Source organism: Neophocaena asiaeorientalis, unplaced genomic scaffold (assembly GCF_003031525.2).
Source record: "Neophocaena asiaeorientalis asiaeorientalis breed wild unplaced genomic scaffold, Neophocaena_asiaeorientalis_V1.1 scaffold357, whole genome shotgun sequence".
In the NCBI taxonomy this organism is placed as follows: Eukaryota; Metazoa; Chordata; class Mammalia; order Artiodactyla; family Phocoenidae; genus Neophocaena; species Neophocaena asiaeorientalis.
In genome coordinates this window covers 1,886,178-1,902,078 of record NW_020173270.1, presented here as the reverse complement: position 1 = coordinate 1,902,078, position 15,901 = coordinate 1,886,178, and the positions used below count along the sequence as shown (strand labels likewise).

At 55.4% G+C, this 15,901-nt stretch overlaps 4 protein-coding genes across 5 annotated transcripts in view; 1 reads left to right on the top strand and 3 right to left on the bottom strand.

The window, feature by feature from the left end:
• Positions 1-421: 421 nt before the first annotated feature.
• Positions 422-5,550, bottom strand: CD320 (CD320 molecule). The gene is made up of 5 exons (XM_024745695.1): positions 4,953-5,550; positions 2,154-2,279; positions 1,557-1,790; positions 1,118-1,276; positions 422-958 (listed from the first exon to the last, which is right to left on the bottom strand). The coding sequence occupies exons 1-5, from the start codon at positions 5,404-5,406 to the stop codon at positions 819-821; spliced, it is 1,113 nt and encodes a 370-aa protein (XP_024601463.1). The 5' UTR covers positions 5,407-5,550; the 3' UTR covers positions 422-818.
• A 2,196-nt stretch (positions 5,551-7,746) lies between these two features.
• NDUFA7 (NADH:ubiquinone oxidoreductase subunit A7) lies at positions 7,747-13,373 on the bottom strand. The gene is made up of 4 exons (XM_024745693.1): positions 13,286-13,373; positions 12,782-12,831; positions 9,325-9,474; positions 7,747-7,965 (listed from the first exon to the last, which is right to left on the bottom strand). Exons 1-4 carry the CDS (start codon positions 13,334-13,336, stop codon positions 7,875-7,877), a joined length of 342 nt encoding a protein of 113 aa, XP_024601461.1. The 5' UTR covers positions 13,337-13,373; the 3' UTR covers positions 7,747-7,874.
• Positions 13,374-13,471: 98 nt separating this feature from the next.
• RPS28 (ribosomal protein S28) lies at positions 13,472-14,611 on the top strand. The gene is made up of 4 exons (XM_024745931.1): positions 13,472-13,544; positions 13,639-13,686; positions 14,195-14,328; positions 14,534-14,611. Exons 1-3 carry the CDS (start codon positions 13,506-13,508, stop codon positions 14,315-14,317), a joined length of 210 nt encoding a protein of 69 aa, XP_024601699.1. The 5' UTR covers positions 13,472-13,505; the 3' UTR covers positions 14,318-14,328; positions 14,534-14,611.
• A 181-nt stretch (positions 14,612-14,792) lies between these two features.
• Positions 14,793-15,901, bottom strand: part of KANK3 (KN motif and ankyrin repeat domains 3) — a 7,881-nt gene continuing 6,772 nt past the window's right edge. For both annotated transcript variants that reach the window (XM_024746045.1, XM_024746046.1), the window contains one exon: positions 14,793-15,058. In XM_024746045.1, the coding sequence (XP_024601813.1) occupies positions 14,981-15,058 (78 nt within the window). In that variant the 3' untranslated portion in view covers positions 14,793-14,980. The remainder of the gene's footprint in view (positions 15,059-15,901) is intronic.

The window sequence follows — 15,901 nt, the reverse complement described above, 5'->3', positions numbered from 1 at the left end:
GTGTAGCTCCACATGGCCTGTTATGCCCTTCCTCTTGGGATCGGTGAGTAACAAAGTGTCTTTTCAGTGGCAGTCATCTCCTGATCTGTTGGCCTTGCCATAGCTGCATAATAAGAAGACCTACCTTTGGAAACAGGGTGGAGACCAACCTGGGGACACCCAGCTTCCATCTCAAAGAGAAGAAGCCATAATGGATGGAGGGCCCCCAGCCCAGGACTCTGGGAGGCACTGCCCAAGGTCTGCTCCATTTGGGGGATGCAAACTGTCCTGCTGCCCCCAGCCCCACTGTCTCCCTGCTCTGGATTCCAGGAAGCCAGAGGCAGGGTCCCCAACTCCCACCCTCTCTGAGCTTGGGTGCTCCAGAGGAGGGGCTGCAGCAGAGCCCCCAGGCTGCCCAGTCAGAGGGAGACAGAGGCCCAGAGGCAGGCAGAAGACGTGAAGTAACTTTAATCACCACCCTCAGGAGGGGGCAACAGTAGTATCTGAGCAGGGGGGCCACCCCGGGAATGACCTAGGGCCAGCCCCTCGGTTCTGGCTGTGGCACGTTCCCCGGATATCTGAGCAGGGGGGCCACCCCGGGAATGACCTAGGGCCAGCCCCTCGGTTCTGGCTGTGGCACGTTCCCCATCCAGGCTCCTCGAGTCCAGGGGAGGGTCTGGACACTCCCAGCCTCCACGATCACATCTGCAGGAGCTCAGGTACTTGGCGCCACGTGGCCAGAAGAACCCAGGTCTGGGGGATGGTGTGCCGACAGCCACGCGCGGGTCCCCATACCTGCCGTACTCGGGACCGTGTGATGTGGCAGCAAGAAATCATCCTCAGAGAACTGAGGCCGTCCTCTCTGACTGCAGAGACCCCTTCACAGACACCAGCAGCCCCAGCGGGGACAGGCATCCCTGGGCACAGAGCCGTGACAACATGAAGAGGATGGCGGCGGCCAGACCTACACTTAGCACCACTGTGGGGGACAGAAAGACAGGAGCGGGTGAGGGGAGGGGGTGGCAGGAGGCTCACACCCACCAAGCTCCTAACACACTGGAAAGGGGGTTCTGCAGCCTGCCGGCTCCCAGGAGCAGCTGCTCCAAGCCCCAGTGGTGGGAGGACCTGTTTATCTTACCAGCAGCTGCGATGATCCCATAGGCACTTCGGTTTCCAGACTGAACTGAGTCCCGGTCCCCGACAGAGGTGACTGTGGCATTCCTGAGATAAGTGACACTCTCCAGGGTCACAGGGGTCCCCATGGACGTGGCACTCCCTTCTTGGAGGGTCTTGGTTCCTGCAATAAGTCCAGGCATTCAGTAGCTGGGGAGGGGGCACCTGGGGCATGGGGGGATGAACAGATGTTTCTGGTGCCCAGGGGAGACCTTAGGGCTCACCCTCCATCCCAAATTCAGTGAGGTTGGTGAGCCCTGCTGCCCGAGTGCCCTCGTGCAGCCGCCATGGGAATACGGGCACAGGCAGACACACGTGTCCACGCTCCCAGCCTTGTCATACACTGGAAGGTGTCAGGCGTCCTTGTCTACCGACCCACCCTCCCCGCCCCCACAGGCACACACCACAGCCAAGCTCATCGCTGGAGTCGGAACAGTCGGGGTGGCCATCGCAGAGCCACGTGCGTGGGATACAGGAACCGCCCAGTGGGCAGCGCAGCTCTCCCTCCGGGCAGGGCTGGTGCCTGCAGTTGAGAACATTCTTGTTGATGCCATCAGGGCAGTCATCGATGCTGTCACAAGAGCAGGGGCTGCCAGTGGGTGGCTTGCACTGCCCGTCCTGGGCACACGGCTCAGTACCTGGGGTACAGGGTGAGTCAGGTCTCAAACACCCAGCCAAGAGGGCCCAGGTACTCCCCACAGCCCAACCTCCTACAAGCCCCGCCTTCCGAGAACAATCGACCCTATATGTTTCGCCCATCCCAAAGGCTCCTCCCCCTGCTTCTGTTAGCTCCACCTTCCAAGGACTCGCCTCCCTGCAAGCCCTCCCTCCCGAGCCCACTAACTCCGCCCCGCTGCAAACCCACCTCTCCCCAGATCTCCTTCCTTTCAGGCCCCGCCCACCCCAGAGTGCCCTGTCTGAAAGCCACATCCCTTCCACAAGCACCTCCTCCCTGTGGCCCCACCCCTTGCAAGCCCCGCCCCCAGGGCATGGCCACTCACTGCACTCCTCCTCGTCACTGCCATCAAGGCAGTCCTTGTCAACGTCGCAGCGCCAGGTGAGGGGCACGCAGCGGCCATCACTCCTGCACTGGAAGTTGGTGGGTGGGCACGAGGCTGCGCTGGGGCCTGAGAGATGCACACAAGTGAGGCCTGGGAGGTCTGGACCCTCCTTTGGAAGCACAGTGTCACAGGCTGCGACCACCAGGAGACAGGCCAGGTCCCAGGAACTACACTGGTGGTCACCCTTTGCTAAGAATGCACTATATGTGGGCCTTGGAGCTGAGCAGTTCACAGCCTCACCAAGAGCCCGACGGGGCAGATTCTACTCCCATGCCCATTCTACACAAGACACTTAGGAGAGGTAAGGCCTGAGGCTACAAGCTAGTGGCAGAGTCGGGGTTCGAACCCAGGTCTCACTGATCCCGGGGTCTTTACTCGGCTCCAAATGGCCAGATGGTCTCCCCAGGAGTCTCTCCAAGGTCCGTGGTTAAACAGACTGGGGGAGGAGCCATCTCTGAACCTGGCTGGCTCAGGCCCACCTGTCAGGGTCAGCAGGGCCCATTATGTCCCAGCTGCTCAGCAAAGGGGAAACTGAGGCCTTGGGTAGAGGACCTGCTTAGTCACTGTGGCTTGTCGACTCACCTACTAAACTCCTCCCAGATCTGAGCACTTTCCCCATCCTGAATGTGCCACCACCTCTCCAGATTCCCCACCCCCATCTCCACTCAGACACCAGAGACCTCTCAGAGCCACACCATTTGGTCACCCACCCTTGCCCCCCTTTGCTCAAAAACAGCCCTTGGTCAGAAATAGAGACACAGATGTAGAGAATAAACATATGGACACCAAGGGGGGAAAGTGGCAGGGTGGTGGTGGTGGGACGAATTGGGATTGACATATATACACTAATATGTATAAAAGATAACTAATAAGAACCTGCTGTATAAAAAAATAAAATAAAATTCAAAAATTCAAAAAAACCCAGAAACCCAGCCCTTGGTCCCATGAGTCCTCTCACAACCAAATTCTACAACTTCCATGTGGCCCGCAAGTCCTGACCAGCCCTGAACCCTCCCTGGACCTCCCACTTTACCCCTCTTCATCAAGCTCCCTCTGACCCGGCCACCTTGATGCTTCTGCAAGAGGCCTGGCCTCGTTTTCCCCCTCAGGGCTTTTGCCCATGCTCTTCCCTGGCCCAGTTTGCCCTCTCCTCCCTCCTCTCTGCACCTCGTGATTTCCTCCTCAGACTTCACGTCTCAGCTTATTTCCTGGGAGGGGTCTCAGGCCCCTCTCAGAGACCCCTGAAGCTCAGCCTCCCACTTAGAACAATGGCCCTTGAACTGGCACCTGCGTAGACTGGACACTTAGTGGTGGTCAGGGCAGTGACCTTTTGACTGTAAACCTGGGGCAGCGCCTAGTGATAAGTGGACACAGGTCACACAATGGTCCAGGCTGAGTCCAGCTGAGATGTGAGTCTTCCTGGACCCAGAGCAGGATGAACACAGAAGGGCCTGGAAGCTGGGCCATCAGGCGGGAGTCCGAGGAACAGAGGAAGGGAGTGGGCTTTATGGTTTCCTCCTGGGTGCAGCAGGGAGGGTGGCAGATACCTGGCTTGGCCCCAGCCTAGTCCCCCTCCATACAATCCTGGTCCTCTTGTCCCTTCCACCTTTACTCACGAGGTCCTGTGCCTCCAAGCCCCCACTCCCCACAGCCAGCCCCTCCACAGGCCGGCGCCCAACTGTACCTGTGGGCCACACAGTCCCTAAGCTCTGTGGAGCCAACTGCAGCTGACTTCCTTCCCTGCCCATGGGGGTCTGGCAACCTAAAGCTTCCTCCCCAGGACTTGCCACTCTCCCTAGCAACCTCTGACCTCCTTCCCCGGCCTGCTGGAGCATGTGTCCTTCTGTAAAGTGGGTGGGCAGCAGAGCAGAGCTGACCTGGCTTCACAGGACTTTGGTTTGGAGCAACCAGTGGTTGCACCTCCCAGCCTCAGTTTCCCCACCTGTAAAAGGGGCACGCTAGGAGTCCCTACCACAGTGTGCTAAAGAGAAGAGACTGCTTGCGTGTAGAGTGTGGTACTTGGTTAACGTGAGTCCTGATCCTTGAAGGAACCAGGAACATTTAGCCTGAAAAGGCAGAGGCTTTGGGGTGAGATGGGGAACCAGTTAAGACGGTGTGTGAACCTGAGTCACAGCTGAAAGTCAGGGGCACCTGTGAGCACAAAGAGGTCACTCTAACCTGCCCAGCTGCCTCTGGGTACCTCTGAGAGGGCCACCAACATCATTTAGGCCAAGGCAAACGTGTCCAAGGGCCTGGGGTCACAGGGAAGACCTTTTTTTCTCTAAGGCCGGAGAAGGAAGGTGCAGAGATTGGGAGGGCGGGAAACGGTCGCCGAGCAAACTCAGCCACATGGCCCTAGGCGCCAGGGTATGGAAGCCGCAGCTGCTGCAGAAGGCGACAGGTGACCAGCTCCGGAAGTCGGAGAAGCAGAGCCTGTAAAGAACTTTCCTGCCCACGCTGGAGTGAAGGGTCGCTTAGAGGTGACACCGGGGCACGACAAAGCAAAGCGAGTGTAAGCAGGGCCGAAGCAGGGTAGTTAAAGGCTGGCAGAGCAACCCAGGCGGAGGGTCCCTCACTGCGGAAGGCTCATTCAAGGGCCTGGGTCCCCTAGAGCCACGTGCAGGGGGGAGTGTCCGGGACAGACGTGCGGCGCAGCCAACGGTAAGGCGCTGCTGGCGGGCAGGGGCGGAGCTAAGCTGCAGGCTTGGAGGGCGCCAGGGCTGCACGGAGCACACTCACCTGGGGCTTGGGTCAAGGACCATGTCGGGATCGAGGTCGGGGCGGCCTCCAGGCCCAGCCCGAAGCTGAGCAGTACCCGCAGCGCTAGGCCGAGGGCCGCAGCCCGCTGCGCTCGGCCCTCCGCCATCCAACCGCTCATCGCGCCACCCCTGCCCGGCGCCGGCTCCGGCCAAGACCAGTCCCTGCCTCGCTCTGATCCAAGTACGCGCGTGCGCAAAGATCCGGGGGGCGGGGCCCACGCCCGAGGCGGGTCCCGAGACTGGTCCCGAGGCGGCCCCGCGTTATGGGTACCGTAAATGTCCGAATGCGAGGGAACCCACGATTTGAGGCTCTTTCCCACTTTCCCCTGTGACAAGGTATATCGAAAGGTATTGGTCCTATTTGAAATTAGAAACTTCTGGAGGTGCAAACGAACTAGTACCGACAAGTCTTGTCTACTTACAATATTTAACATTCCACATGCACCAAATACTCCTGCCTAATTATCCTAATATGGCAGCCACTTCGCTCAGGCACGCCCTCCTCCTGCTTCTCTCGAGCGCCCGACTTATTTACTTTGGTTTATTGTCTGATTCCCCACTAGAACGTCAGGCCCAGGAGGACAGGAATGCTGTGATGCTCATTGTATCCCCAGTGCCTGGAACTGAGCCTGACACATAGCAGGCTCTTAGATATTTGGTAAATAAATGAAGGAAACGTTGGTTCTTGGTTTTCATCCTGGGTCCTCTATCCCTTGCACCTGGATGTTCTCACCGACGCTCACTACCTCATTAACCCGCATAGGCTCCTCAAAGGGAGGCGGGTCTTATACTTTACTCTGGGAACAAGACAGGCGAAAGCAGCCTGGGCTTTCTCTTCTCACGCTCACCCAGTAGGCACATAAAATACAAACCTTTTCTGCAGGTTTTCTATCCAATTGGCTGCTGTTTTATCTACAGCTCTGCCCCTAGGAGAAGCAGCGCTACTGCCAGCGGGCCCCCCAGACAAGTCACTGTCCTCAGCGTTGTAACAGCTGTGCAAATTTCCCGTGAAGCAACACTAAAGCACAGAAAGGCCTCTATCTGCAGGTTGATGGCATGCTTATTCAAAAGTGTTAGAGATTATAGCTGCATTTGGAGCGTATGTATATATACACATATATATAAATTTTTTCATAATCTCCAATTCCCAGGAGACATGGGGTAAGAGGCAAAGGTGCACTGGTGCAGAGGCAGTTGGAAAGGGCAGCAAATAGGACTGCCTGCGGCAGGGGAAGGGAGGGGAGGGGAGCGTCCCACACCACCTGTGAGGCTTGGCTTCTTGGTGAGGTTGGCATCTGGGGTCCAGGGAGAAAAACTGAAGAAGCTGTGGATTCACCCAGCTGACAATATGTAGCGGCTGAGTGCAGACCCATCAGCGGCTAGGTTCAGGGCCATCTCTCAGCGAGCCTGAGAGTTCTTTGTCTCTTCACGCCTGTTCTTCTGTTGAGGGTAAAAGGGTTTGACAACAGCTATAACCTCACAGGCTTGCTCCGGGAAGGAACCAAGATCACAGATATAACGCATTTAGAACGGTACCTGGCATAGAGGAAGTGTTCAAGAGGTGTCAGACCTCTTTCTTACTGCAGTCCCTCGCCAAACTTCAAGTCTGGGTCATAAATCTTTTTTTCTTTTTTTTGGCTTATACAGTAAATGACAATTTATTTTCTCACGGTTCTGGAAACTGGGAAGTCCAAGACCGTGGTGCCAGCAGATGTGGTGTCTAGTGAGGGCCCGCATCCTCACTGACAACCATCTTTTCACTGCTACCTCACTTGGCAGAAGGGGGCTGGGTCATAAAACTTTATTCAGAAACTTTCAATGGCACACCTTGCCTGGGGTCTTTAAAAGCCCTCCAGCGTTACCCTCCTTGTGGCCTCTGCACACCCTGCCCAGCTCTCCTGATCCTTCCGTATCTAATTCATCCTTTGTTCCAACCAGAATCCCACCTCCTCCAGGAAGCCTTCCCAGCCTTTTCTTCTCATAAGCATTTAGCATTTGTACCACCCACTCTTGGGGCACTTATACCTCCTCCTGAGACTGTGACCCTTTTCCTGCCTTGCTCCAAGCTTCCAAAGGTGGGCCAGCCTCGACACTCTCCTGGCATACGGCTGATCTTCACCTACTGATGGGCTTTGGGGTTCTTCCACAGGGCAGCCACAACACTCCCCCACCTGAGGTCACCACATGGCTCCCCTTCGCTCCTACAACCAAGTCAAGGCCATTTCCTTTGCAGCTTTCACTCCCTGCTTATTCCTCCACAGAAAGAAGCCCCTTCCTTTCCTGGGCTGACTCCTCCTCGCGTCCCCCAGGCCCACACAGAAACGTTTCTGGCTCAGGGAGGCCTTTCCCCACTGGCCTAGGTGAGCCACCTCACTGTCCTCTGCCATCCCTGCTGAGCGGCAGGGTGGTCAAGGTCAGGCAGGGGCCGCAGTGGGAGCCTGCTGGTGAATGTCCGCACAAGCAATGGCTAGGAGAGCTCTCGGGAGACAAGGAAGCGAGCTGTTTTTGTTCCGCCGCACTGTCCTTTACAGTCAGTGCCCCCAAACACCCAGAGGTCCTGGAACCCGCTCTGACACTCTCAGAGTTAGAGCCAGGCCCTCGAGAAAGGGACGGTGACACCTCTGTGCCCAGTGACAGCACCGTCACCCTGGAGCTCGAGAACCACTATCCTCCCCTGCTTCTGGAGCGTTCATGGGATTAAGAGATTCGGCACCAACTTCACCCTGAAGTTCAAGTAAGCCTGTGTGTCCTTTCAAAAGTAAAAACAGAAGCGATTCTGGAGAGCTCAATATATATTTTTTATAAATTAGGTCATGTTCTCCCCAGAGGGAATCCAAAGTCCAAGGAAGAGGAAGCACTCCAGTGGCCCTGAGGGCTTAGCCAGGCGCCCCGGGGCACAGTGTCACAGGTAAGGCTGATCCCTGGACAGCTCCCACCTCTTTATGGGAGGAGCTGGCGTCACAGCCTTCTTCTCAGTGGCTGCTACAGCCGAGCTGGAAGATGAAAACAGACTTGAGTTAGGCCCAGGTTTCAGAGAACAGTGTGGAGGAAGCTGCGGGAGACCCCCCTGCCCCGGCAGGAACACATCTGCTGACACCATGGATCTGGAGGCCAGGGTGCAGGGTGTTTCAGAATGCCCAGAGCCTTCCAATGGGGTCCCCCAAAAGGTGAGCTGACAAGCCCCGAGCCCTGCATGAACCCCTGGTCGGCGTGCCTTGGCTCCTGGTCCCAGAACCGGCATGAATAGCTGGGCTCCTCCTCCAGCACCCCTTCCCACTCGCACCCCACTCCCGCTGCCCCAGAACAGGACACTGGCAGAAGGGCCAAGGACCACCGCTGGGGGTCTGGGCAAACTGCTCTGAAATCATGCGTCTGCCACCTGCCAGCTGTGTGGCCCAGGCAGGGCACCTGGTCTCTCTGTGACTCAAATTCTTCTTCTGCAGCAGGGGCCGTCACTGCCTAACTCATGGAGTTATCGGGGGCAGATATGGCACTGACTCCATTCTTGAGCTTACAGATTTTAATTATGAGGATTAATCGGCAGAATGTGTCCCCACAAAATCCATATGTTGAAATCCTACGCCCCAGTGTGATGACGTTACAGGGTGGAGCCTTTGGGAGGTGACTAGATCATGAAGGTGAAGCCCTTATGAATGGGGTTAGTGCCCTCGTAAAAGACCCTAGAGATCCCTTACCCCTTCCAACATGTGAGGACATGGCAAAAGGATACCATCTGTGGGGACTTCCCTGGCGGTCCAGTATTAGGACTCAGCGCTTCCACTGCAAGGGGCATGGGTTCGATCCCTGGCTGGGGAACTAAGACCCCACATACTGCATGGTGTGGCAAAAAAAAGGATACCATCTATAAACAAAGAAAGTGCCAGACACTGAATCTGCAGGGACCTTGAACTTGGACTTCCCAGTTTCCAGAACCAAGAGAAACAACTTTCTATTGTTTATAAGCCACCCAGTCTGTGGGATTCTGTCCCAGCAGAACTCTCTAAAGTAAATAACATTATTGTTCCTGTTTAATTAAGAGACAGTGCCTGAGGCCAGGGACCAAAGTGGGTTTTGAGGGGCCTGAGGTTTATACAATTCTCTCTTTAAAAAGAATATAAAATTACAAAAACAACAATGCCTGGGCTTCTTCCAAGGCCCTTGAAGGGCCCTTGGAGCTTCCTCTGCTTTTTGCAGGAAACCCACCCAGGGTGGGTGGGGATTCATGAGCTCTCAGATGAAAAGCCCCCGGCAGTACATTTCCTGCCACAGTCGATGCTCAACAGACTTGGGACCTTGAAAAGCACAAGCAGGAGAGAGGGCTGGTCGCAGGAGGGGTGTTGAGGCATCCTCACCTCTCTACTGGCTTCCCTGACGCCAGCACCTTCTGTGAGGACATGACGATCGAGGGCGGCGTGGCTTCCCGGCGGCCATCACGTGTACAGTAGTAATTGTTGGAGAGTTTGTGGCTGGGGCCCACGGGGAGCTTGGGAGGAGGCTGAGTTCTGAGGAAAAAGAACATGGGCACTGAAACAAAAATGACAAGTCGTTCTCGCTGTGTGGCTGTGCTAGAACATGGGCCCATCACCTCAGTCACGAGGCTTGGGGTCGGTAGCCCCTGGGATGTGCTGCAGGCCAGGGGTATCCCTTGATACACTGCCATGACCACATGCCTGGGGAGGGTCCAATGGCCAGAAGCAGGTGGGAGACCCTGCATTGGATGTGAAGGTGCTGGAAGGCCAGGCCTGGGTCTGCCCCACCACAGGTCCCCGACCTGCCCCAAACGTGGCAGGTATGGAGGACCCTTTCATGAGGGAGGCCTGTTCCCACCTCTCCACGGCCCAGAGCTTGGCAGCTGGCCTCATTTCCACCGCAGGTCCTCGGGAAATGAAGAGGCTGGGCCCTGGGGCTCTGCCCATCACCTACCAAGTAATCGTGGTCAGCAAACGCTTGGGAAACAACCCCAGACTTGGCTCATTCTGAGGGGTTTTGTCCCCAAAGGCCAGGCTGCAGAACCTCTGGGTTTCCAGTTCTCTCAGGAACTCTCTGAAGAACTCTACTGGGATCAAGCCTTATTACTCAAAGAGCATTTTGTCCTCTGGGGTCTCTGCTGCCACCTCGTGGTCGCTGCCACCAGAGGGGGAGTGAACAGAGCTCTGTCCTCGCTTGACTAAACCCTGGGGTCAATACACAAAGTTTGAGGCCTGAAAACTAATCGCTAACCTCGCTAACAAAAGGCACTAACAAAAAACAAACAAACAAAATCACTAACAAAAGATGAGCTTCCCTGGAAACCACTGCAGAGAGGGAGGGCAGAAAAGATAGAAAAATCATAAACAGATCGGGTTCTCACTCATCTTTTTTGTTTGTTTAATTTATTTATTTGTCTGCGTTGGGTCTTCTTTGCTGTGCACAGGCTTTCTCTAGTTGTGGCGAGCAGAGGCTACTCTTCGTTGCAGTGCGCGGACTTCTCATTGCAGTGGCTTCTCTTGTTGCAGAGCACGGGCTCTAGGCGCGCAGGCTTCAGTAGGTGTGGCTCGCGGGCTCTAGAGCACAGGCTCAGTAGTTGTGGTGCACGGGCTTAGTTTCTCCACGGCATGTGGGATCCTCCCGGACCGGGGCACGAACCCGTGTCCCCCGCATCGGCAGGTGGACTCTCAACCACTGCGCCACCAGGGAAGCCCCTCATCTGGGTTTTTAACCAACTTTTTTCTGATAATCATTTTGCCAGGACTTAAGTTTTTCTTAAAACAAGTGATAGTCATTGTACCAAGGAGAAAAAAAGAAATACAGATAAAAACAAAGTTTAAAAACTTAATATTAAAAGCAGTATCCTAATTCCCTGGCAGTCCAGTGGTTAGGACTCGGTGCTTTCACTGCTATGGCCCGGGTTCGATCCTGGTCAGGGAACTAAGATCCCACAAGCTGTGTGGCACGGCCAAAAAAAATTTTTTTTTTAAATAAAAAATAAATTAGGGACTTCCCTGGTAGCACAATGGTTAAGAATCCACCTGCCCATGCAGGGGACACGGGTTCGAGCCCTGATCTGGGAGGATCCCACATGCTGCGGAGCAACTAAGCCCGTGTGCCATAACCACTGAGCCTGAGTGCCACAACTACTGAAGCCCGAGAGCCTAGAGCCCGTGCTCTGCAACAAGAGAAGCCATCACAATGAGAAGCCTGCACACCGCAACGAAGAGTGGCCCCTGCTCGCCGCAACTAGAGAAAGCCCGCGCACAGCAACGAAGACCCAATGCAGCCAAAAATAAACAAATATATTTTTTAAAAATTAAAAAAAAAATAAAATAGGACTTCCCGGTGGTGCAGTGGTTAAGAATCTGCCTGCCAATGCAGGGGACACGGCTTCGAGCCCTGGTCCAGGAAGATCCCAACATGCTACGGAGCAACGAAGCCCATGCGCTGCAACTACGGAGCCTGAGCTCTAGAGCCCGTGAGCCACAGCTACTGAAGCCCGCGCACCTAGAGTCCATGCTCCGCAACGAGAAGCCACCGCAATGAGAAGCCGACGCACTGCAAAGAGTAGCCCCCGCTCGCCGCAACTACAGAAAGCCCGCGCGCAGCAATGAAGACCCAACGCAGCCAAAAATAAATAAATTTTAAAAAATAAATAAAATAAAATAAATAAAGGCAATATCCTGTGTTGAAGTTAGAATCTGCTTAACCCCTGGAGCGCAGAGATAACCCTCTGTTGGCCAGGGACCAACAGAAAACGAGCACACAAAGGATAAAAAGAACCAGCGCCCAACAGAAAGGCCTAAATGAATCACTAGGGGGCGCCATTATCCTTTTTAAAAAAAAGTTGAAAATTTTACAAAACTGTTTCCTCAACTGTATCAACTACCCTGGATGGAAAAGCAATTTAAAACTTTTGATATTTGGAATCAGTCACAACATGCAGGCATTCACATAGATTTGGTTGTTTTAAAGTTATTGTTCTTCTTTTCATGCTAACCCTCCATGGCTGCCTTACCTTTGCCTGCCACTCATATATATATCGCTATTCCCCATTCCTCAGAGTGTTTCAGCCACACTAGCCTCCTTCCTACTTCTGGCTCTGTCGGGCTGCACAGCCTTGGCACTTACTGCTGCCTCTGCCCGGAATGTTTTAATAACTATCCTTTGGAATTTCAGGTGACTCAAATGTCAATCCCTGAGGCCTTTCCTGATTACCTGATCTGAGGTAGGCACCCTCCAGCTTATTCACTTTGTTTTGCCTTCAGAGCATTCTAGAACAATGTTTTTTACTTGCTGTGTTTATTTCCCTACTATGTTATGTTTCTCCCTCCTCCCCAGGATATGAGCTCCATGAAAGGAATGAGAATTTTTTTTGTTAGCACTGGTATCCCAGAGGGCTGAGGACACAGCAGGGGTTTGTAAATGTCAAGTAATTTTTGGACTCAAATGAGTTTGAAATCAAGACACTTCTGGGTTCAAATCCCAGCTGTTACTTGCTGGCTTCTGAGTGATTTTAAGCAAATGATTTAGTCTCTCCGAGCCTCAAATATTTTCATGTGTAGCTTGGGGATGACAACGCTAACTAGCAGGGCCACACTTAGGACTGCAAATCACACTGAGGATTCCCACTCATAATTCAAGCCCCATCTGGTTGTTCCACGAGCACCACTCTCCGACACAGTCCAGCAAGATAAAGGCAAACCTCTGCCTCCACAGCGAGCTAGGCGGCTAGAGCCAGGATTTCGGCCCAGTGTTTCAGGGGTCTAAAAGAACAGGGGTTTTGTTTTTGATGGAAGGACAGGATTGCAGTCCGGGAAGCGAGCGGGGCTTGCTCACCGCTTGGAGATCTCCTGGTAACGCAGCTGCAGCTTCGCCTGCAAGTCTTGCTGTGGGAGAAAGAGAGGAAGGAGGTCAGCCCGCAGGGCACCCCAGAAGAGAAGGCCAGCGAACGTGGGGCAGTCCGGGGCTGGACAAATGAAGGGAAGGCGGGAGATGGGCATTTGGCGACAAGAATATGGGCCCTGGAGGTGAACAGGAAAGCTGGAGGCCGGGGCCACAAGATCCAAAGCTAAGAAGAACTAGGTAAATCCCAGGCCTGAGTGGGACCCCAGCCAAGAGAGGGCCAAGGGCTGGAGGTGAAGGCGGGCGTGCCCTGGGCTGGAAGGGTCAAGAGTTGGAGGCTCCGGGCTGAGAGCGGGGTCCCGGCTTATAAGGGGAATCTCGGCACCACTGGCCTCAGCCCCAGAGGTGCAGGAGGGGGGTGAGTAACGGGAGCGTGTCCGGGGCGCACGGAGCCCACGGCCCCACCCTCCCCAGTGCAGCCCTTCCCGCCCCGCGCACCCCGGATGCCCAGTTCCGCAGCCGCTGGATGAAACGAGTAGCAGACGCCATCTTTCAACCCTGCGCTGAAGGGCGCCGGTGACGTCTCTACCGCGAGGGCTGCTGGGAACATGGAGTATGGTCTCGCGATAACGGGAGTGGGCGGGGCTAGGACGCCTTATAAACGTTCTCTCCGAAGCACGTGACTCCTCTCCGCCCGATCAGCTGCCGTACCTCCATCATGGATACGAGTCGTGTGCAGCCCATCAAGCTTGCCAGGGTGAGGCGGAAGCCCGGGTTTGAGGGCCCGGATGAGGGAGGAAGGAGTAGGGGAACCGGGTGGTCCAGATCTGATCCCAGCTTCTTTACCCCAGGTCACCAAGGTGCTGGGCAGGACCGGTTCGCAGGGACAGTGCACGCAGGTGAGGTGGAGAGACGAGGAGGTGGGGTCTGGGGTCTTGAGTCTCCGATGATGACTTCTGTGCCCTGGTATCTGAGAACCGATACGTACCCTTTTTCGGAAAGCTCACGGACGGTCCGAGCCTTTGCCGAGGTCTTGCCCACCGGGTCTGGGCTCGGTCGACCTCATTCCTTGGGCTCTGACATACCTCATTCTGCTGGCTCAGCCAATCCCAACGACCACTGTGTAGCTCCACGCCCTCAGGATTGTGCTCCCGTCCCCGACGGGCCCAGAGCGGCAGTTGTCCCCCACCAGTGGCTTTTTCTGGCGCTCGAGAGCTTTGTTGTCCACGCTTCGGCCCCTCTCCGGCTTCTCTCCCGGCCCAGACCTACTTCCCAGGCTCAGCCCCCTTTTTAAGTGTGTCTAAGCAGGCACGTTCTCTGAATCCAAATCAGCTGGCTATCCCACGGTGCCAGTTTGTGGCCGACACTAACTTCTTCCCGGTCCCCCGCCCCCCGTCAACCCCGTAGGTGCGCGTAGAATTCATGGACGACACGAGCCGTTCCATCATCCGAAACGTGAAAGGCCCCGTGCGCGAGGGCGACGTGCTCACCCTGTTGGAGTCAGAGCGAGAGGCTCGGAGGCTGCGCTGAACTTGGGACTGGTGAGTGCACAACTGGAGTGGGAAACAGTAGACCTTTGGCTGGTGGTAGGGAGGTTTTGCCAAGCATACGGATGAGGGGCTCTTGCAGGGGCTCTTGGTGGCGGGGTGTGAAGAAAGGGTTTGCTGAGATTGGCAAGACGGGGGAGGGAGTTTGCCACTTGCTGAGAGGGACCTGTCAGCATCTCATACTTGGGTTTGTTTACAGGGTCCTGGATGTCTGGGTCGACTACCTGGCCCATGAGGATGATTTGCTGTTAATAAAGCGTTTATATTCTGTGTAAACTTGGGGTTTTGTCTCAGTTGTCACTAAGCTTATAAAACCCTCCCATGGGACCCCCCAGATGGTCTGCACTGACCCACTGCACTCTGGAAGGGGGCTGGAGGAGTTGTCTTCCCCAACAACGCGTTTTCTTTTTGAGGAGGGAGAAGCACTTGTCTGTGTGTATCTCCAAAACAAGACAAGCTGAATTAGGAATGTTTTATTAAGGAAGAAGGTTGGAGAAGTGAGTGGACCAGAGTGCCTCAGGTCCCACCTCACCCTGCAGAGTTCAAGCTGAGCCCCTCCCTGTGGACCCTGACCCTTGGTGTGCCCCGAGGTTGAGGTGGGCGAGGGAAAGCTCTCCCCCAATCCAGGTCCAGTGTGTCAGGCCAGTCACTGAGGTGGGGGGTCCTCTCCACCGTCACTGCAGCCTCCTTCACTAGGCTTGGCCGTGGGGCGGTCAGAGGGCAGCTGGTGAGAGAGGTTGAGGGGGGCTGCTGTCAGTCTCCTGTAGGCAGGACACTGGCTTTCAGCCCCCTTAGACTCAGGGCTGCTTAGCCTAGTGGAGGTCTTGCCTCTGTCCACTGAGCTTGCCTAAGCAGGAACCGCACCTTTTACAGCAGAGCCAGAGCACCTGGCTTTGAATCCTGCCTCTGTCCCATGTGACCTGGAAGAGGCACTTGGCCTCCCTGGTTCCTTTCTCCCATCTCTACAGGAGAGTGCGGGATGGCTAGGCTCACAGCATGAGTTGGTGTTATGCTTCGTTTTGTGTTCTTTGGCTGCGCCATGAGGCATGCCATGGCATGTGGGATCTTAGTTCCCTGACCAGGGATTGAACCCGTGCCCTCTGCAGTGGAAGTGCGGAGTCCTAACCACTGGTCTGCCAGGGAATTCCCAGGATGATTTTTAATTTTGAAAGTGCTGAGAACAGCCTGGCACTTGCCTTTTGAGCATAAGCCTCTCCCCCATGGGGACAAACTGAGTGCTCTGCCCCCAAACCAGCCCCTCCTGCCTGCTGCTGGCAAACTCCTCATCTCCAACCCTGAAGCGCTGACTTGTGGGGAGCCTGCACCCCCCCCTTCGCCCTCAAGGGCCCCTTATTCCTTTGCTGTGAGCCTGAGGGCAGTAACAGGAGTCCACTGACACGACATGGTCTGACAGCTCTATTTTGACCTCACGGCATGTCCCCTCTGGAGGCCTCAGGTTCATGACCTGTAAAGTGAAGGTGTGTCTAGCCCTTGGGTATTCTGCAGGTTGAACATCAAATCCCAGCCACACAGAATTCAGGCGCAGGTTCCCCCCCCCCCCCCCGGG